This window comes from Mastigoproctus giganteus, chromosome 5 (genome assembly GCF_048544385.1).
Source record: "Mastigoproctus giganteus isolate SK-2022 chromosome 5, ASM4854438v1, whole genome shotgun sequence".
NCBI classification, from domain to species: Eukaryota; Metazoa; Arthropoda; class Arachnida; order Uropygi; family Thelyphonidae; genus Mastigoproctus; species Mastigoproctus giganteus.
Genome location: NC_143579.1, coordinates 37,431,515 through 37,455,213, shown reverse-complemented (window position 1 = coordinate 37,455,213; position 23,699 = coordinate 37,431,515). Strand labels below are relative to the sequence as shown.

General features: G+C 39.5%; 1 protein-coding gene across 9 annotated transcripts in view; it reads left to right on the top strand.

Moving 5' to 3' along the window:
* LOC150085310 (calmodulin-binding transcription activator 2-like) overlaps nucleotides 1-23,699 on the top strand; it is a 736,406-nt gene that overhangs the window by 653,691 nt on the left and 59,016 nt on the right. For all 9 annotated transcript variants that reach the window (XM_090373990.1, XM_090373988.1, XM_090373984.1 and 6 more), the window contains one exon: nucleotides 9,534-9,623. In XM_090373990.1, the coding sequence (XP_090230116.1) occupies nucleotides 9,534-9,623 (90 nt within the window). The remainder of the gene's footprint in view (nucleotides 1-9,533; nucleotides 9,624-23,699) is intronic.

Sequence of the window (23,699 nt, the reverse complement as noted above, 5' to 3'; positions counted from 1 at the left end):
TATATATCATGGAAATAAACAGGTAATGAAGCATTTAACACCTTTCAGATCACTAATAAATGGGCTGAATTGCCAGATGAGAACCAATTGTTGAGTTTGAAAAAAATACAAAATCTTGCAGTGTAAAAAGGACTGACATCTTTTGAAAGTAAAATGTTTGACAATCATTTTAAAGCTTAAACATGTATAGTTTACTTGTGTAGCATGTAAATAACTGCAGCAAGTGAAATCTGCATGTCACCTGCAATTTTCATTTAAATTTTTCCTCTTTATCTTTTATTTTTTTATACTTTAGAGAAAGATTTGTATTTAAAATCAGTTATCCGATATGCAATTGTCTCAGTTGATGCACGGAAGATATTGTAATTATTTGCACGGAAGATCTGTAATTATTTGTGTCGCCCTTTGATCCTCCTTTGTGAATTGGGGTCACCTTTGCACATCTCCAGTTCATGGGTACCTTCCCTGAGTCCAAGGAAGCTCTCATAATTATGGCTAAGGGTTTGCTTACTTCCTTTGCTGCCCCTTTAATATAACTGGATAAATCACATCCACCCCAGGTGCCTTTCTTATGTTTATCTTCAACAATTTCTCCTCTACTTTGCTCTCAGTTATTACAAAATCATCTAGCTCACTTCCAGAGTTTAATTCATCTCTGGCATTCCCCTCCCTGAATAACTCATGTGTGAATGTAGATTAAAAATACTCATTTAGTTTGTTAGCCACCTGAGCAGGATCATCAACAGTTTAACCCTCTATATCAAGCGGACCAATCTGATTCATCCGCTTCCTTCTAGAGTTTACATAAGTAAAGAACTCTGTGCTGTTTTTCTTTGCATCTTTTGCCAAAGGTTTCTCATAATCTGCCTTTGCCTTGCTAACCTCCTTTGTGACTTGGTTACAGACCAGCTTATATCTATCATGGGCTTTCGTATCACCTGTTAATTTTTATATATACCATGCATTTTTCTTCTCTGTCACATGTCTAATTAGTTCATCTGACATCTATTTAGGCCTAAACTTTGAACAACGTTTCTTAGTTGGTATGAAAAGCCTAGTAGCTTCGAAGATTTATTCTTTGAATGCCTCCCATTTTGAATTTGCTGTTGGTAATATCATCAGTTGGTCCCACCGTATAAAATTTAAAAACTGTCTCAGACCACCGTAGTCACCTTTATGAAAGCAAAAACCCTTCCCTTTACCTCTGATAGTAGTTACCTCTTTGAGTAAATCCCACTTCAGCACACTGTGATCACTGTCACCTAGTGGTTCCTTTATCTGCAGATTCTTAATGCATGAAGGATCACTACTGATAATCAGATCAAGAGTATTACTCCCTCCAGTTGCCTCCCAAACATGCTGCTGTAGAAAAGAATCATCCAATAAATTCTAAAAAGACTTGCTAGTGTGTGAGTGACTAACCCACAAATTCCAATCAATATCTGGGAAATTAAAATCCCCCATTATATGATTCTGATTTACTGGCCCACTATTTCTCTGTACAGTTGTTTATTATACTCATCATTAGGCCTATAACACACTCCTACTTCCAATTTTGCTCTCCCAGTGCTTATGTCACACCAAATTACTCGACACTGCTCTGTCCAGCCATGTCGACTGGCTGTACTTCCTTGTAATTTGAGTTTCTTAACTAATAGCATAACCTGTCCTCCCTTTCTATACACATTGTACTCCCCAAATTTCATCTGTGTGACACCATGTCTCTAATATCCCAGCAGTATCTGCCTTGGATGTTTTGACTAGCGCTTCAAGCTCGTCAAATTTATCAACTATACACCTAGTATTGGTGTACACACAAGTATACATACACCTGTTCCTATTCTTAGCTACCCAAACACAGCCCATGTATTTACTTGTTCTGCAATGACTCCCAGCAGTCTCTGAAATCCCCTACACCTTGTTTTTGAAGGCTGCTGCTCATTCTAATAGAAGCGGTACAAGAATCACTTTCACCTCTGCCAGCAACTACTGTAAATCTATTAGTCCCGGTATCCCCACAAGCTAGCGGTTTTCCGATCCACCTAACACTTGATAGCATCAGCAAATATTCTTGTACCCTTTCTATTTAAGTGACTCTCCCTGTAGATGAAGTCTCTCCTGTTAACAAGCGCACAGACCAGGCTGAGAAAAATTCTTCCACTTGAGCCTTGCACAGTCTCTCCAGGGCCACATTGATTGACAAAGCAGTCATCATATACTCCCTCCCTCCTATCGTGTGTGGACAGAATTGCAGACACTTTCAAATTCAACTGTAACTCGCGGCTTTTTTTCAACATTGACCTGTACTTGTTAAGTAATTCCGATACTGTATCACAAAAGCTGATACTGTTGTACACGTTGGCACTAATGATATTAATAGAAGGAGAATCAGCTTTTGTGCCCTTAAAAGATGATATCTGCTCTACAACGTCATCAGCCTTTGCCACTAGCAGACATACCCTGGTCCTATTCTGCCTATCCTTTTTGCACAATTTTTCCCCCGTTTCCTTGACAATAGAGTCACCTAAGTGAATAAGTACATAAGTAACTATCCAGTTGGCCATTGAATTTCTTCAAACTGTCAGCCTCAACTAACTGCGAAGGAAACTTGTTCAACGAAGCCAATTAACAACTTGCTGGCTAAAAGACAACATTCTACAATCTAGTCTAAAACTCTTCCTCTGTAATTTTAATTTATGGCTCCTAGTTCTGGGATTCTTTATAACATTGAAAATTGTGCCTTCATTCATTCATTTTGTTAACCACTCTCAGAACCTTATAAACCTCAACCAGATCTCTTCTAAGGCCTGTGTGCCATGTTCTGTAGCCCACATAATCAAAGTTTATCCTCTTATAGTCACCCTTTTGCTAATCTCACCGTGCAAGCTGTCCATCTTTCAACCCTTTCAAGAAGCTCAATGTGTTTTTTTCCAGTGAGGTCTCCATACTTGGACACAGTATTCTAGATATGATCTTATAATTGCCCTGTACAGTGGAATTAAATACATCTCTATCACTACAGGATGTTGTTTGATAAATCATCCGTAGGGCACTATGGTCTTTCCCTGCCACCTGTTAGCTCAGAAAACTTTGCATCTGCCCATATCATACCTCCCAGATCCTTTTCTTCCTCTACTACAAGTGGATGTCAAAAGGTTCGTACCTTTACCTAGAAATAATAACCCTAGAAAGGTGAAACTTCACAGGAACTTTAATCCTTTTTTTATGTACTCTCCATGTATAGTAACACATTTCTCCCATCTATGGATCAGTTGTTTAATACCTTGTTCATAGAAGTCCGCACTTTTTGCCTGAAACCACGATTCCATTTCATTGATGGCTTCCTGAGACATGTCTTTAGTCTCTGTATCATACTGGTACACCCAGCATTCATCATTTGTCACCAACCAATCAAAAAAGTTCTCAGCATCTGCATTACACAAATCCAACAGTTGGCGAGAACACTGCATTCAACATTGCTTCTGCAAAGACATCAGCAATCTTGGAACCCATTGTGCGGAGACCTTAGACATGTGCAAATGGTCATGTAAAATGCTGTGGGCAGACCCATAACTAATTCCCACTACATTTGCAATGAAATGAATTGTCACATCTCTCACTCAGCACCAGCTGCTGAACCTTGACAACTGTCTTGCTATCTTTGGATGTTGTTGGCCTTCCTTCTCTTGGCTCATCAAAAACACTTGTTATGACTTTTTCACTTTTTTACAGTGTCATAGGATGTCACAGCTTTCATTTCTTTGTCAATTTACTAAGCTTTCTTGCCCTGAAAATGCAGGAACTTGATCACTGCTCGATACTCCAATTTGTTAACCATAGCATCCTTCCTCAGATTCCAGGCTCCACTTCTGGTGTACGATCACCTACAGGAATGAAATTTCACATGTTAGTTATTGATTATGTAGATAACTTATATTAAAAATTGCATCTTCCTACTGATGTTTTATCTAGGTCAGGGTACGAACTTTTTGATATACCCCCTTGTATTTTTAATTCAACCCTTCCAAGTATATTTGGGGTTACTATTTTCCAAGTGTAAGACCTTGCATTTTATTGCATTAAAACAGTTGCCACCTTTCTGACCATTCTTGAAACCTGTTTATGTCATCCAGAAGAAACACTGATTGGCATTGATTTTGACTTCCCACTCTTTATCCTTTCGTTTATGAAAGGATAAAGGCTGTGTAATTATGAAAATCAGAACAGCAGTGGTCCAAAAACCGATCCTTGGAGGACCCCACTTCTGACATTACACCAATCTGAAGAATAACTATTAATCACAACCTTCTGCCTTGCAGCCATCCATCTTAGAATCTTTCCAGTAATCCCAACATGTTCCAGCTTATGAAGTAACACCTCTCATAAGGAACCAAATCAAATGCCTTGCTAAAATCCAAATAAACTATATCGAAATTGCTGCCTACATCTAGCTCGTGAGTAACTGTGTGAAAATAGCTTACGAAGTTAATTAAACATGATTTTCCCTTAACAAAACTATGTTGTGTGACCCTGGATTATACTCTTGATCACTGCCTCTAAGATTTTCCCTACCACTGAAGTCAGACTAACTGGCCTGTAGTTACTGATTTCACTCCTGGAACCATCTTTATCTATTGGTAATCGTTGGCACTTCTCCCATCCAAAGAATATCTCCCGAGTCCAAAGATGTAATAATAATTAACCTCAATCGTTCAGTACACTTTGTGGCCACCTTCTTCAAACTACTGCCTATATGCCATCAACTACAGGAGCCTTACTTGCCTTCAGACTTAAATTTTTCTAATAAACAGTCATCTGTAATTTCAAAATCACTAATTTCATCTGACTCAGTATAAAGAGTCTTTTGTCAGTAAAGGCTGATGCAAAGTATCTATTCAATTCATCAGTAACATCAGCTGCGCTATCTATGGCTTTCCCACACGCAATGCACAAGGGTCCGATCTATTTTGTTTTCTTTTTATTTTTATTCACATAAATTAAAAACTCCCTGTCCCTATTCTTTGATCTCTTAGCCAGTGCTTTCTCCTTAACCTTAATTTGTCATACTATTACAGATCAGCTTGTAGCTGTTGTAAGCTTCACTACAATTCATTGCTGTTTAACTTTCTCATCTGTCTTTTTCTGCTCTTTTAGACTGGCCAGTTCAGTATTCATCCATCCTGCATTCTCCTTGTGCTATATTTTCTTTATGGTATATAAGGTTTCATGGCTTCCCTGATTAATGTTCTGAAGGTTTTCCATGATTGTAATGTATTCAATCCCCTCTGCAATCTGCCCAATTAATGGATGCCATGAAGTGCCTTAAGCTGCCATAGTTCCCTTTTCTGAAATTAAAACCTATGCCTTTACCTTTAACTACTGCAACACCTTTCTTCATTTTCCAACTAACGACTGTTTGATCACTACCTGCCAATGGTTTTTGTACTTTAAGCCCTGTCTTGTTATCTGATTTATAAGTAATGATGAGGTCTAGAATATTCTTATCCCTAGTATCTTCTCTAACATTCTGGTACAAATAATAATAATCTAGTTTGTTTAAAAATTTTGTTCAACCTGGCAAGTTTCTCTCCCACTTATTCCAATCGGTTTTGGGCAGATTGATGTCACCCATAATAAGACATGAATGTCTTGCTTGTCCATTCCATCTGTATGTAAAGACTGTCAGCATACTGTTTCCAAACTTCTGCTCTTTAGATTAAACCTATTCTCATTATACTTTGCTTTAACTAATTTACACCACACAGATTCTATGCTTTCAGATGTAACTTCTGTCTCACCAAAAGCTCTTTTCATGCTCATGCTGCTTTTGATAAGAAGCATTACCCCACCACCTGTTCTATCTTTCCTAAATATATTATGCATACCATAATGGAACTCGTCATCCCCACTTTGTGGGTGAAACCATGTTTCTGTTAGCCCTATTATGTCAGCATTATTTGTCCTAACTAGGAGTTCAAACGCAGCCATTTTATTGACCACATTTCTGACATTACTGTAGACACAGTTAACACTAAGTATCTTCCATAGTTTACTACCCTGAGACACCCACTTGAAGTTATATAGGCTTGTTTCTATAGCTTTATCTTCCCACATATTTGAAACTTTGCTACCCTCAATATACCATGCCAGCATATTTATTTATCAATATTGATGAATTTATCAATATTAATAAATGTATTTATCAATGATGTTGATGAAGGTATATCAGGCTTAGTGTCGAAGTTTGCAGATGATACAAAGGTTTACAGGGTTGTTAATGGCAGTAATGGCAGTGTGCTACTGCAACAGGATCTAGAAAATTTGGGCAGATGGGCTGAGAAGTGGCAACTGAAGTTTAACATTGAAAATGCAAAGTACTGCATTTGGGTAGAAGTAACCCCAGAGAAACGTACCAACTGTGTGGTACTACACTTAAGGTGGTAGAAAATAAAAAAGACATGGGAGTAATTGTGCAGTCAGATATGAAGTTTTCTGAGCAATGCAGACAGACTGCCAGGGCAAGTCATGGGGTTTTGTCAATGATATACAGGAATTTTGCTTGCAGGGAAAAGGAGGTGATTGTCCCTCTGTATAAGGCAATGGCCAGGCCACACCTGGAGTACTGCATATAGGTCTGGAGGCCTCATTTTAGAAAGGATGTAGATTTGCTTGAGCGTGTACAGAGAAGGGCAACAAGATTGATGAGGGGAATGAAGGGATCCTCTTACCAAGAGAGGCCTAAGGTCTGCAAATTGCAGTGGCTGAAGACCTAGGCGCCTGCGAGGTTATCTGATTGAGGTGTATAAGGCCTTGAATGGGTAAAGCACGCTGCATTCTGATGGGATTCTTCCACTTGTTCAGATTACAAACCTAAGGGGGCATAAATTCAAATCGAGGAAAGACAGTTGTAGTCTTTCCTCGATTTTGTGGAAATTTGCCTTTAGCCAGCAGGTGATTAATTGCTGGAACAAACTTCCATCTGTCGTTGTGGAAGTTGATAGGTTAAATAAATTTAAGGAGGAACTGGACAAACATTTAGAGGGAATTGTTGTGTAAATTTTTTATTTTTATTTTTTTTATTTTATTATTATTATTATTATTTTTTTTTTTGGCTGATGCTGCATAAACTCATACACTTGCTTTCTTGCATCACATTCCACTGCTACTACTACATCAGCTTGCTAATATTTTATCACATATGGTGCATTGTGCACCAGGAGCATCTTTATTTCCAACATATGTAAAGCCGAAATTAAAATAATTGTCTTATATTTTCATTTTGGTCTTTTATTAGTTGGTTCCTGTTTTTTAACTTCGGATTTCTGGGGAACAAAACGCTGGATTTTTTATCCTCACTTTGAAGTGTGACAATATTGTGTTCGTTTTCATCGACCACAGTTACACTACTAGAAATACTTTGCTTCTTGTTTCAAAGTTCCTTTTTTTGACCACAAATCCATGGTTATTTATTTTAATAATATTTCGAAATACTAATAATTATCAAAAAAATTTTATACAAAAAGTGAGCTTAGCTATAATATCAGTTTGCTTCCTTCTCTCCTTCAACCAGTGTGCTCCAGGCTAAATCACATATGAATGGCATACTTGCTGTACTAGATCACTACATTGCTACCTTTTCATAGGTGTCATTACCTTTACGGACATTTCTCTATGCAAAGCATGCCAAAATGAAGTGTTCCACCGTTTATGCCAGTATATTAATAACTGAAAAAAAAATTGTTATAATGATTAAGTGGTGTACGCTACAAATATGCAAAATTTATTTATTTTATTTTTTTAATTATTAATTACGATTTTTGCATGTTCACATCTCATGGAACAGTAGTGTTCCGCGGAACGCAGTTTGAGAAACGCTGCCTTGAGGTATTCTTGGTGATACTTTCAAAAACCTAGTTGAAAGCCTGTTCAAAATCTAGTTTTAACTTTCTGTTAGCCCTATTATGTCAATGGACTGATCAGTAACTGCTTTACAATTGTTGCAAGCTTTGGTGTGGGCAGAAATGAACCTGGAGTTTTGGATCCAAGCCAATTGCAATATTTAATATTTTTATCTTGAACAGTCTTAGCACGTTTATTGGAAAAATAAACGTGCTAAGTTTTGAAAGGACGAGATTTTAAGATGGAGTGCAAAATAAACAATTTCATCCCACAAGAATAATTTCACTGACACACTCTGAGCAAATATTGATAACAGAATATTTAATCCAGTAATCCTGGCGCATTATAGCCTTAGTAGCTAATGCGCCAATAAAATCCAAATCCAAACCAATCCAGTAATCCAACCAAGGAAAAAAAGAATAAAAATCTTGCAGATTAACCCATTTTGCATTCTTGTAATTAGCATAGCATTACCGTAATGCCAAACCACGAGGCTGACAGAGGCCATGGGAAAAAGGCTCCATTGGAGAACAGGCTATCACCAAGTTGTGATCTGAGGTACCTAGAGGACCATTCACTTTGACTGCATATTTGGAAGGGTTGTTCATGAGAAAAAGATCAAATGTGTTGACTGTGTGATTAGGATTGTCTGGTAGGTAAATGAACAATCTCTGCAAGGTTATTAGTAATTGCAAAAGCCTCAGCATCTTGACCAGCTGGAGTATGAACATTAAAATCAACAAGAAAAATTATCTCGATGTTAGGAAAGTTGGACTAGGAAAAGGCAAGTTTCAAAGGAAGGAAGTCAAAGAGTTCCAAGTGATTAGTGGATTTGGAAGAACACTAGGGGCAATGGATGAATTTGACAAAATAGGGTAGAGAGATTTTAAGAGAAGATTGAAAAGAGAAGATTCTAAATTACTAAGTGTCTGACAGGAAATATCAGAGTGGACATATGCCCAAGTACCACTCTTGATGCAAAAGGAATTGTACACCAAACAGTTAGAAAACTGAGGTGTGCAGTGGTTGATTTAACCAATAATTGGGATTCTGTCATAAAAAGTAGGTGGTGCTTGGCAGACTGTAAGTGGAAATGAATGTCAGTGATGGAACTGAGATCATGTATATTTGTGAAATGAACGAGGAAGTGTTTGGGAAGTTTAGATCTTTTTACAGATAAGTTTGTTCTGTTAGTTTGACTATTCACGATATTTTCAGTAGTAAGAAAAGTTGGACATGCTGTATGAAATAATGAAATTTTTAGATATGGCATACACATGGCAGATCTATGCATCTTCAATAATAGACATTTATTGAGGCAGCTTTGTTTGACAACTGCTACAGCAAGACACCTGCAGGAAGGCAATGTCCCCAACATAATAAGAGGTGGAAGGAATATATCTGTACAGTGCTATAGAATAAATATAAGCTTGTAAAAAACATTGTGAGGCTTACTTTTGAAGTTTTATCCATTCTTAATACATCTTCCATATCTTTTGTATTAATGTTTGCTCTTATAAATTTTGCATTAATGATTTGAAGTGCAAAATTTTTTCACTGCACATCTTGATATTAACTTTTATGTAATATCATTATCTAATAGAAAAATTTGAATATACTGTTGTGTATTATAGGTGATAACCAGGTGAACAATGTGCATTCTTATATAGATGTTGTAAATATATCTGATGAAGAACCAGATGGACATAGGTTCAAAAGTACAAGTAAGTAAAAATAGAATCTGTAACTATGGTATTTTAACTATCAGATTGATTATTATATATTATTCAAGATTAATCACATACACTACCTTGGCACTTAATTAGGACCATAAGCTAATAGTGTATTGGGCCGTGGTTGGTGCGAATTGCTGTTCCAACATGGCATATCATAGAGACAACAAGGTAATGAAAAGTGACACAAGGAATATTGGGCTATTCACAGTTAAAAAAAAAAAAAAAGCAGCGTGAAGATGTTTTATTTCATGTGAAAACATCTATGATGGCACTAGAGTAAAACTCTTTAAATTTTTGAATGGTTTGATCGAAACTTACGCTACTTAGAAGGTTGATGTTGATCAAAATCTTGAGAAGATTTTATTAAAGTTTGCATTTTATTCTTGCATAATATTACTACCCGCCGCTTACTCTACTGAATCAATGTCAGTGACTGAGTTGACGTCATTTAGGAAGTGACATAATTTCCATATCTTAGTATGAACTTACTCTACTGAATCAACATTAGTGACTGAGTTAACATTGTTAGTGCCATTTAGGAAGTGACGCCATTTAAAATCTAACAGTCACCTAATAGGAAGTGACGTTAACTGCATCATTCCCATAAAAAATTTCATTAACAATCAATTGCGTCATTTCCGTTACCGTAAGAAAATTTTGTTACCAATCGATTTTACTGTAGTGCCACCATAGATGTTTTCACAGCAAAACTATTGTCGATTTCTAGAATGATGTGGACAGAAACTTGTGCTAATAATAATGATATTAATATACCTCTTCAGTACATCCCACAGAATCTCAGCAGGATTGGAATCTGGAAGTTTGGCTGGCCAGGAAATGTGCCTGAAGTCTTCCTCATGTTCAAACAAACAGAGGCAAAATATAATTGTAATCTTCCCCCCAGGCAGATTTAAATCTGCCTGGGGGCATCATAAAACTACCCCTGGTAGTTTTATGATGCAAGTCCTGTTGATTAGGTTTCAAGGACTTGCAAGGCTTTGGTGGGGGTGAAATTTTAATCAGTATAGTTAAGCCCTAGTTGGTAGAAGGAAATTATTTTTCAGTGATGGAGTACCTTTGAATAGAGGAAGGTTCGAAAATCCTTGCCAGTGTCATTGAGGAACCTTTAAGGATTAAGGAAAACTGCTAGCAGAAGTGAACAAAAGAGAATTAGACATTCATTTAGTTGTTGGTGTGAGAGTCAAGGTCACACTTGCGTTCAAACTACTCTTGCATTGTCACCTTGAAAGTTGCATTGTCACCTTGAAAGTACCCTTTTCTTAGGTAAACATGCAAACAATGATAGATGCCCTGGTCTACTTTTGAAGGACCAGAGTAGGTTCAGACCTCCATGGTCAACATCCGGGCAGTAGATGTGAATAATGTATATTAGTATACCTTCCACATTACCATAAAGTGGCTATCCGATTTCACTTTGAATTTATCAAACTCTTCACTTCAGCAACTGCAGTATGCAGTCTATTCCAATGATCTTGTGAAGTTGATCTGCATTGTGCTACCCAAAAATAAGCTTCACAAAATCCAGCCTTCTGTTATTCTCCAAAATTTTGTGTTTGTGTGATTTATTACTGATTCCTTCAGGGCTTTATATACCTCTATCAGCCTCCCCAAAATGTCTAGTTGGTAAGCTATGCAGTCTGCACCGTCTAAGCCATTTGTCATATGGATCAGTTAGCAGCCATCACCAATCTGATTGTGCTTCTTTGACCCTTTACAGAAGCTCTATATCTTTCTTTGAGTGTGGCCCTCAGACCTGAACACTATTCTAAATGCAGTCCTACTATTGTTTTTTATAAAGGGACAGTGATATCCTTTTCTCTACTTGTGAAGGTCCTGCACGTCATACAGCAGACACTATTGTCTTAACCACTTATTTGCACTGAATTAAAATTTCATATCTGACTGAATTGTGACCCTTAGGTCTTTTTTGTCCTGCAATGCTTTTAACTCTACACCCCTTGCTTATAAGTAAATACTGGACTTCTAATACCTAGATCTGAAACCTTACATTTAGAGCATTAAACTTCAGTTGCTATTTTTCACACTCTTTGTTGAACAGATCTAAGTCATTTTGAAGCAAAATGGCCTAGTTGTTAACCAACCCTCCTGCTTTTAGAACATCAGCAAACTTTGAAAATTCTCCCTGAACTCCCTATCAATGAAAGGTAAGAAATAAAAGTTCCCACAACTATGATCCCATGGTTTCACTTCGCTCCTCTGATTCACCATAATATATATTCATATATATTCAATAAAGAATCTTGCCATTAATCCCAGTTTGATCGAGTTTATATAATAGCCTTTGGGGAACCATGCCAAAAGCTTTACTGAAATAAAGATAAATAACATAGTTGTTTTTTGCATCCAACTGTTTTATAACTTCACCATAATAATTAGGCCGCTGTAGACAAGTGGTCATGCACACGAGTGCAGGAGCCTCCGTAGCCAGGTGGGCAGGAGCAGCAGTGCGTAGCACACGCTTCTTGATTAGACCGGGGTTCGAGCCCGTGACCACCAAATATGGAGGATGCGGAGAGGTCAGGGAATGACCACCGCATATCCCCGGAGCAATATGGCCTTGGTTGCTAATGCTCCTAAAAACCAAATAACAAACAAGCACACGAGTGCATAAGAAGAAGTCTTTATTGCATACAAAAGACACATGCCGTACACAATACCCTTCACTGGTACAAGCCAGGGATTTACAGTAAAGGCTAATACAATCAAGGATGAGATAAGAGGAAAACAATATTATTACTAATTATACAAGTGTAGGATTAAACATTGGAGAAAAAAATGACAAATTCACATATTAAAATATATACACATCAGCATGTTATCAAGTTTTTTTTTTTTTTTTTTTTTTTTGGTATTTGTTGGCGCATCGGCTTCTGTGGCCATAATGCACCTCCCAAGGTTTTTGCAGTACTTTGATCCAAGTCCGAGGCGGGATTCGAACCCGCGACCTTTGGGTTGCCAGGCAGGCACTTTACCCACCCGGCTAGCCCGGTCGGCTTGTTATCAAGTTAAATTATTCTCCAGGAAAAGACCAGGTGCAGAAAGTTGGAACAATGTAGTGATGGACAAGTCCCCGAGAGCAGACTCTAATGTCCTGTGATGTGGTCCTGAGAAGGAAGTCGATGGAGTAAGTTCTGCCTGTATTTTTTATTGACTGTGAACTTGTAAAGGTTGCCATCCAAGGAGTGTATGAACTGCAGCATTTGCATGGGTAGGAACTGATTGGATACCTTCAACCGGTTTGGGGTGGCCCAAAGGCTTGGTACTGGGATTCTTCATCCACAGTTAGCCCAGAAGTCTGGTTCCGAAATAATGCCAACCATCATTTTTACAGAAAAGCACCGATTGGTATCACAAACAGTAATAGTCCTCTTCTCAAGCATTGTCTGAATAAACCAGAGCATGCCTCTGCCAATGAGGTAATACTCATGTAGTAGCCTTGCCAGTGTGTGAACGGATAGGGAATCAAATGCTGCCTGGACGTCGATATAAGTAACAGTGATTTCTGAACCATGCCCAAATGCCTCGTGGACCTTGGTAGTGGTGGTAACTAGATTTGTAGCGGTGGATCTTGACCGGCTTAGTGGGTCTACGTTGGCTGATGTGGCATTATTTGGGTGGTTAATGTTTTCAGAAGACATTTGTCAAAGAGCTTTAATAAGCTTGATGCAGAAGAAATCAGACAGAAGTGACTCACAGGGCTGAGAAGCATAGCGTATTTTTGTCAGCGGTCTTACTAGATATACATGCCATATAGGAGGGAAGAATTTTTGATGGATTTTGTTAAATAATGACAGAATGGGATCAACAATAAATGTACTCGGGCAGTTTCAGCATAAACTGAGGAATCTTGTCTACGCCAAATGTGGCTGTAAGTGCTAAACTATTTATTGCATCAACCAGCTGAAATTTGATGAGTTGAACTGAATTTAAGTGGTCTGTTTAAATCGGATTGATTGGGAATTCCATTAGTATAGTGGATTCTGGCCGAGCCACGAACCTAGTTACATGGGCAAGCCAACTGCTCAGATTGAGTGAGTCAATGGCGTCCTCTGATTTGCTTCTATGGAAGGGCTTCCCCTTATTTATGGTAGCCTCTAGGTGAAGTTTTATTGCCTTCCTCTTGTTCCTAATAAAACGCACCCTAGCTCAGGAGAAGGCAGTTCTGTCCAAGTGTGAGCCTTAGTTTTTTCACCTCTTGTGCATGTTCTGTTTGACGTGGAAGCTTTCAGAGACTTTTGGACTCCACCAGGCCCTTGAATGCTCTGTACTAGTTAGCTTCTTGATTGTAGCATAGAGAGAGAGAGAAAGATTGTGGCTAACCATCTTGTCATTAGGTCAATCCCGAGTTCAGGGTCACATTCCTCAAGGACATCCCATGGGATTGCTTGGGCCGAATAAACATACCTTTCAGGATTGAAGTACAGTGGATTCCGGTTATTTGGGCCACCAGTTAATCGGGGCAGCCATTTATTTGGGGCAAATCTTAAAAAACAGAAACCAATCGAGAAAATAGCCAGGGTTTACTTCGCTTAATTGGGAAAAAATGCTGTTTAATCGGGGCAGGAGACCGCAGCACTGGAAATTACCCTATGGTTGTCTCCGACGGTACCACATGGTTTGGTTGAAATTCTGGAGGTCACAACCATACAATAATTAGCAGTCGCCTGTTTATTGGGCTTTTCTGTGAGTGAAATCTATCATAAATGGACAGTAAACTCTATCTTACTGAATTTGTGATAATACCGACAGCTGGAATTCTGTGGGTTATTATGGTGAAATGAGTTTACACTTCCATGAAATCTTCATTCCTATTTTTAAAGCTTTGTAACTCGTTACTCCGTTCTTACTTGTCTCACTTGCACGTATCGTGTTACTTGCAATTTGTGTGTGCTGTGTTCTTTGTTATTGATTACTTACTTTTTACTGTTTTAAATTTTAACCCCCATCCACAAATGTCAACTAGTTCGTATGTACATATTACAGTGTGTATTAATTATTCCGATTATCACGTATATTCTTCCGATTTTCACGTATCATTTAATTTTTTAATTGGTAAGGTAATAAAGGGTAAATTTGTGCTTAATATATCTTTGCTTTTATAGCCTGTGGATAATATTCCTCCTATTTTCGGTAATTAGAATCGTTCTTTAATAGAATTAAAATTCAATTCATAAACGTGATCACAGTGACCAGCGCTTACTGCACATTGTATAGTGAACAGTACTTTACTATAGTGAGTTCGTCGTAACGTGATTTGATTTGATTGTACAGTGAACCAATTGTAAAAAAGCGGGGGGGTACATTGTATCAATGTACTTTTAACTATTTACATGAAAATTCGGATAATTGGGCAGCCGCTTAATCTGGCCAAAATGCACTAGTCCCGATGTGTCCCAAATAACCGGAATGGACTGTATTTGGGTGCTGTAATTGATTTGGCTGTGACTTTTCTTCCTGCCAGAAGTGATGGGAATTTCTATTTGCACAGAGAGAATGATGGGGTTACGATCAGACTATGTTGCTTGTCGGGTTTTGATTAGCTACACAATTTGCTGACACAAACATGAGGTCCAACGTGCTTTCACCTCTCATGGTTCTACAGGGATGGGATACACTTAAATAGAAAGGGTGCAAGAATATTTGCTGATGCTATCGAGGCAGTGTTAGGTGGGTCGGAAAACTGCTAGCTTGGGGGGGGACAAAGACGAATAGATTGACAGTAGCCACTGGCAGAGGTGAAAGAGATTCTTGCACTGCTTCTATTAGAATGAGCAGAAGCCTGAAAAACAAGATGCATGGTATTTCAGAGACTGCTGGGAGCCATTGCGGTACAAGTAAACACATGGGTTGTGTTAGGGTAGCTAAGAATAGAAACAGGTGCAGGTATACTTGCGTGTACACCAATGCTAGGAGTTTAGTAAATAAATTTGATGAATTTGAGGTATTGCTCAAAACATCAAAGGCAGATATTGTTGGGATATCAGAGACGTGGTGTCACACAGATATAAGGGATGCAGAACTGCAATTTGGGGAGTACAACGTCTACAGAAAGGATAGACAGGATAGGAAGGGGGGAGGGGTTATGCTATTAGTTAAGAAACACATAAAAACCAAGGAAGTGAAGCCAGTCGACATCGCTGGACAGTGCAGTGTTGAGTCAGTTTGGTGTGACATAAGCATTGGGAGATCAAAATTGAGAGTAGGAGTGTGCTATAGGCCTAATGACTCTGATGAGTATAATAAGGAACTGTACAGGGAAATAGAGTGGGCCAGTAAATCAGAGAGTCTTATAATGGGAGATTTTAATTTCCCAGATATTGACTGGAATTTGGGGGCTGGTTACTCACACACTAGCAGGGCTTTTGTGGATTTATTGGATGATTGTTTTCTACATCAGCATGTTCGGGAGGCAACTAGAGGGAGTAATACTCTTGATTTGATTATCAGCAGTGATTCTTCATGCATTAAGAATCTGCAGATAAATGAACCACTAGGTGGCAGTGATCACAGTGTGCTGAAGTGGGATTTACTGAAAGAGGTAACTACCATTAGGGGTAAAGGGAAGGGTTATTGCTTCCGTAAAGGCGACTACGATGGACTGAGACAGTATTTAAATTCTATACAGTGGGACCAACTGATGATGTTACCAACAGCAAATTCAAAATGGGAAGCATTCAAAGAACTTATCTTGGAAGCTACTAGGCTTTACATACCAACTAAGAAATATTGTTCAAGGTTTAGGCCAAAATGGATGTCAGATGAACTAATGAGGCATATGGCAGAGAAGAAAAATGCATGGGATACTTACAAATTAACACATGACACAGAAGCCTATGACAGATACAAGTTGATATGCAACCAAGTTACAAAGGAGGTTAGGCAGGCGAAGGCAGATTACGAGAAATCCTTGGCAAGGGATGCAAAGAAAAACAGCAAAGAGTTCTTTACTTATGTAAACTCTAGAAGGAAGGGGATGAATCAGATTGGTCCACTTGATATTGAAGGGTCAACTGTTGAAGATCCTGCTCAGGTAGCTAACAAACTAAATGAATATTTTGCATCGACATTCACACATGAGGAGTTATTCAGCAAGGGGAATGCCAGAGGTGTATTCAACTCTAGCAGTAAGCTACAGAATCTTGAAATAACTGGGAGTAAAGTGGAGGAGAAACTGTTGAAGATAAACACAAGAAAGGCACCCGGGGTGGATGGGATCTATCCAGTTATATTAAAGGAGGCAGCAAAGGAAGTAAGCAAACCCTTAGCCATAATTATGAGAGCTTCCTTGGACTCAGGGGAGGTACCCATAGACTGGAAATGTGCAAATGTGACCCCAATTCACAAAGGAGGATCAAAGGCTGACACAAGTAATTATAGACCTGTGAGCTTAACTTCTGTTCCAGGAAAATTAATGGAGGCACTGGTTAAAGAAGCACTGCAGGATCATTTAGACAAGACTTCAGTTATAGCTCGGACACAGCATGGTTTTGTTAAGGGGAAGTCTTGCCTGACCAACTTGATTGGATACTATGATGCAGTCACAAAGGAACTGGATGCAGGGAATAACTTTGATATTATATACTTGAATCTTAGAAAGGCTTTTGATACTGTTGCACATGGAAGACTGCTACACAAATTGGAACAGTGTGACATTGGAGGCAAATTGCTGCTATGGATAAAGGGGTGGTTGAGGGGGAGAAGACAGAGAGTGGTAATCAATGGACACTGCTCATCGTGGACTAATGTTATTAGTGGAGTCCCTCAGGGCTCAGCGTTGGGTCCATTATTGTTTTCTGTATTTATAAATGATATTGATGATGGTATATCAAGCTTAATGTCCAAGTTTGCAGATGATACAAAGGTTGGCAGGGTTGTCAAGGACACTACTGACACTATGCTGCTGCAACAGGATCTGGAAAGGTTGAGCAGATGGGCTTCAAAGTGGCAAATGAAGTTTAACATTGACAAATGTAAAGTACTACACATGGGAAACAGCAACCCCAGAGCAACATATCAACTCTGTGGTACTACACTGACAGTGGTAGAGAATGAAAGGGACTTGGGGGTGATTGTGCAGGCAGATATGAAGTTCTCTGAGCAGTGCAGACGGGCTGCAAGAGTAGCTCATGGAGTATTGTCAATGATATACAGGAATTTTTCCAGCAGGGATAAGGCGGTGATTATTCCATTGTATAAGGCAATGGTCAGGCCACACCTAGAGTACTGTATACAGGTCTGGAGGCCTCATTTCAAGAAGGATGTAGAGCTGCTGGAACGAGTACAGAGAAGGGCAACAAGATTAGTGAATGGAACAAAGGGGTGCTCTTACGAAGAAAGGCTTAAGTTTTGCAAATTACAGTGTCTGGAGACTAGGCACCACCGAGGTGATCTGATAGAGGTGTATAAAGCCTTGAATGGTTTAAGCATGCTCAATGCTGATGGGATTCTTCCTCTAGCTCAGAAAAATCACCTGAGAGGGCATAAATTCAAATTGAGGAAAGACAGATGTAGGATAGACGTGCGTAAATTTGCCTTTAGCCAGAGGGTGGTTGGTTGGTGGAACAGACTGCCATCCCTTGTGGTGGAGGTTGATAGCCTAAATAAGTTTAAGGCTCAGCTGGACAGGTATTTTGAACGAACAGAGGGGTGAAGTGGAAGTGGGTTTTTTTTTTTGGCTGATGCTGCATAAGCTTGCTTTCTTGCATCAAATGCCTCTACTAATGCTAATGCTAAATGCTAATGGTTGGTGCGCTCACCAGTTTAAGACCTCATATGTCTAGATACTGACTGAGTCTTCTCTTGAGGCTCCCCAGAGTATTTTGGTGATTGAAATCCCCACACACACACACAACATGCTTCGGTGATGAATGGAGATGGTTAAGCAGCCAATTGAGGAGTTCATCAACTACTTGTGCATCTAGCACTGGTGGGATATACATTGCGACAATGTTGAGAGAAATATTCTGGCTGCCGTTTTTAGATTTTAGTGTGATAGAACTGCCTTGAAAGAATCAGACTGACTGAATAGTGAGTGGTGGATAGAAAATACTTGCTCGCTGAAAAAATTGCAACTCCTCCCCTGCGGTTTTTCTCTAAACGTGCACACCTTCTGATACCTTGCTTTTTTTTTTTTTTTTTTTGTTATTTTGGGTTTTTTTTTAGGAGCATTAGCAACTAAGGCCATATTGCTCCGGGATATGTGGTGGTCATTCCCTGACCTTTCCGCATCCTCCGTATTTGGTGGTGACGGACTCGAACCCCGGTCTAATCCAGAAGCGTGCGCTACGCACTGTTGCTGCTGCTCCTTCCCACCTGGCTATGGAGGCGCCTTTGATACCTTGCAGGCCAAGTAGAAGAAAGCATTTCTTCACTGGGGGTTAAGCCATATTTCTGCAAAGCAAAAAACGACCATTGAACTGGACATCAAGAACTCCTCAACTTGATTCAATTTGTTCCTCATGCATTGCACATTTTGAAATAGGAGTTGGAATGAAGCTGTTCTCTTGACCGTAACGAGGGACGTACTCGGTCTGATCCACCTGTGAAGTGTCACTGGTTTTCTATATGTTGAAACCATATGTTGAGGTATTGCTCAAAACATCAAAGGCAGATATTGTGGGGATTTCAGAGACGTGGTGACACAGATATAAGGAATGCAGAACTGGAATTTGGGGAGTACAATGTCTACAGAAAGGATAGACAGGATAGGAAGGGAGGAGGGGTTATGCTATTAGTTAAAAAACACATAAAATCCAAGGAAGTGAAGCCAGTCGACATCGCTGGACAGTGCAGTGTCGAGTCAGTTTGGTGTGACATAAGCATTGGGAGATCAAAATTGAGAGTAGGAGTGTGCTATAGGCCTAATGACTCTGATGAGTATAATAGGAAACTGTTCGGAGAAATAGAGTGGGCCAGTAAATCAGAGAGTCTTATAACGGGGGATTTTAATTTCCCAGATATTGACTGGAATTTGGGGGCTGGTCACTCGCACAGTAGCAAGGCTTTTGTGGATTTATTGGATGATTGTTTTCTACATCAGCATGTTTGGAAGGTAACTAGAGGGAGTAATACTCTTGATTTGATTATCAGCAGTGATTCTTCATCCATTAAGAATCTGCAGATAAATGAACCACTAGGTGGCAGTAATCACAGTGTTCTGAAGTGGGAGTTACTCAAAGAGGTAACTACCATTAGGTGTAAAGGGAAGGGGTATTGCTTTCGTAAAGGCAACTACGATGGACTGAGACAGTATTTAAATTCTATACAGTGGGATCAACTGATGATATTGCCATCAGCAAATTCAAAATGGGAAGCATTCAAAGAACTTATCTTGGAAGCTACTAGGCTTTACATACCAACTAAGAAATATTGTTCAAGGTTTAGGCCTAAATGGATGTCAGATGAACTAATGAGGCATATGGCAGAGAAGAAAAATGCATGGGATACATACAAATTAACACATGACACAGACGCCTATGATAGATACAAGTTGATCTGTAACCAAGTTACAAAGGAGGTTAGGCAGGCGAAGGCAGATTACGAGAGATCCTTGGCAAGGGATGCGAAGAAAAACAGCAAAGAGTTCTTTACTTATGTAAACTTTAGAAGGAAGGGGATGAATCAGATTGGTCCACTTGATATCGATGGGTCAACTGTTGATGACCCTGCTCAGGTTGCTAACAAATTAAATGAATATTTTGCATCGACATTCACACATGAAGAGTTATTCAGCGAGGGGAATGCCAGAGGTGTATTCAACTCTAGCAGTAAGCTAGAGAATCTTGTAATAACTGAGAGCAAAGTGGAGGAGAAATTGTTGAAGATAAACACAAGAAAGGCACCTGGGGTGGATGGGATCTATCCAGTTATATTAAAGGAAGCAGCAAAGGAAGTAAGCAAACCCTTAGCCATAATTATGAGAGCTTCCTTGGACTCAGGGGAGGTACCCATGGACTGGAGATGTGCAAATGTGACCCCAATTCACAAAGGAGGATCAAAGGCTGACACAAGTAATTATAGACCTGTGAGTTTAACTTCTCTTCCCGGAAAATTATTGGAGGCACTGGTTAAAGAAGCACTGCAGGATCATCTAGACAAGACTTCAGTTATAGCTAGGACACAGCATGGTTTTGTTAAGGGGAAGTCTTGCCTGACCAATTTGATTGGATACTATGATGCAGTCACAAAAGAACTGGATGCAGGGAATAACTTTGATATTATATACTTGGATCTTAGAAAGGCTTTTGATACTGTTGCACATGGAAGACTGCTGCACAAATTGGAGCAGTGTAGCATTGGAGGCAAATTGCTGCTGTGGATAAAGGGGTGGTTGAGGGGGAGAAGACAGAGAGTGGTAATCAATGGACACTGCTCATCGTGGACTAATGTTATTAGTGGAGTCCCTCAGGGTTCAGTATTGGGTCCTTTATTGTTTTCTGTATTTATAAATGATATTGATGATGGTATATCAGGCTTAATGTCCAAGTTTGCAGACGAACGAAGGTTGGCAGGGTTGTCATGGACACTACTGACACTATGCTGCTGCAACAGGATTTGGAAAGGTTGAGCAGATGGGCTTCGAAGTGGCAAATGAAGTTTAACATTGACAAATGTAAAGTACTACATATGGGACACAGCAACCCCAGAGCAACGTATCAACTCTGTGGTACTACACTGACAGTGGTAGAGAATGAAAGGGACCTGGGGGTGGTTGTGCAGGCAGATATGAAGTTCTCTGAGCAGTGCAGACGGGCTGCAAGAGTAGCTCATGGTGTATTGTCAATGATATATAGGAATCTTTCTAGCAGGGATAAGGAGGTGATTATTCCCTTGTATAAGGCAATGGTCAGGCCACACCTAGAGTACTGTATACAGGCCTGGAGGCCTCATTTCAAGAAGGATGTAGAGCTGCTGGAACGAGTACAGAGAAGGGCAACAAGATTGGTGAATGGGACAAAGGGGTGCTCTTACGAAGAAAGGCTTAAGTTTTTGGAATTACAGTGTCTGGAGACTAGGCACCAGCGAGGTGATCTGATAGAGGTGTACAAAGCCTTGAATGGTTTGAGCATGCTCAATTCTGATGGGATTCTTCCTCTTGCTCAGAATAATCACCTGAGAGGGCATAAATTCAAATTGAGGAAAGACAGATGTAGGATAGATGTGCGGAAATTTGCCTTTAGCCAGCGGGTGGTTGGTAGGTGGAACAGACTTCCATCCCTTGTCGTGGAAGTTGATAGCCTAAATAAGTTTAAGGCTCAGCTGGACAGGTATTTCAAACGAACAGAGGGGTGAAGTGGAAGTGGTTATTTTTTATTTATTTATGTTACTTTTTTTTTTTTTTGGCTGATGCTGCATAAGCTTGCTTTCTTGCATCAAATGCCTCTACTAATGCTAATGCTAATTCTAACCATGACAGGGTTAGTAGTCCCCATTGAGAGCCCCCTTCCGTAGGTATGTTAAGGGCGAAATATGAAATTACCTTTTTGCTACAGCCATTCCCATGTAGAGCAGTTGTATTTTTAGTGGAGAATAGAGATACATCGGGTAGTGAGAGTCAGGACTGTTGTGGACACCTCTCAGAGGTATTTGAGGGTATTGCTTCTTTTCTGCTTCGTGCTTCATAAAATGGCCTGATGATGGTGCCGAGGGGCCATTTGGTACATGTTCCAATCCTTTCAAACTGGCTTCTATCACAAGAGATGCGAAAAGAAGTACAAGATGCACTACAAGTGTTCGGTCTGAATCTTTAAATCCAACTGGAGTTCCTCAAACAGTACATCAGTGATAAGTTTTGCTGACATGTCCGGGGCAAAACACAAGACAAACAAACTGCTGGGGAAAAGTCTGGGTGATGAACCAACCAGTTTGAAAGACCGAAGCTTCGAAACTAGTGCAGTGCCCGTCCAAATGTTTTTCTCCCTATTTGAACTCATCAGCAAACTCATTTCCTTCATAATTTCCTCGTTCTGTGCACGAAGCTCTTGGTTTATGCTGAGTGAGTAGACTAGATAAACATTCATATATTTTTGGAAATTTCCCCTCTAAATTGTGCATATACTCTTCAGCCTGCATAGTAACAGGGTAAACAAATTGCATAAATGCTTCCACTGTTACGCAGCTAAGACTAATTCAGGTTGCTGAGATGTGAGGTATGTGTCTGTTCACTCACTGCATCATGGGGATCTGTGTGTACGGAGCAGCTACGACCGGCAGGACAGATACAACAGCAACAACACGTTGTTGTATCAACACGGTGTTTATAACAATGTGTTGTTATAAACACAACAACGTGTTGTTGTGTTTATAACGGCAGTGTCAGGCTGCATTTGTGAACTCGCAACTTTTCCCTTACCATCGTTGGGTGGGTCATTTGTCTGGTCTCGCTCATATTCCAAATGATGTGAACTTTCTGATCCAAATTGCTTTCTTTATTCTCCAAATCATTGATTTGCATATCAGTGCAATGGTGAGAGGTTACGGAATTTCCCTCTTCCAAAGTATTAAATATTTCTACCGTTGAATTAGCTTCTCTTTGCAGAGGGGGGGGTATCATCCTTCCTATTGGCTATTGCTGTGATTCCTATTTGTTGACTCTTTGCACAACATTTGCTCAGTGACAAGTAAGAGAGGCCTGAATACCCCGAACATAACAAGCATATTTTGTGCTTTGATTTGCTGCAAATTAAGGTTTCATCTGCAGAAGTATAGCAGAGGTCATATGTCCCAGCAGTTACTGCGAGTGACAACACTCGCAGTAACTACTGGGACATGTGACCACAGTCACTCAAAGCACATAAGTATATGTGCTTTGAGTGACCATGGTTCAAGCCTGTATACTACTAAATACAGTGCTGTTTCTTGTGTTCTCTATCTTGTGAACTCCTTTAACCATGTGATTGTCCTGCAGTATAAAAATAAAATTTATTTTTTTAACCAAGTTGGTCAGGCTAGACTTCCCTTTCAAGAATCCATTAAGGATACCATTGAGATTGTCCTGTATTATATCCTTCACCACAGATTCCA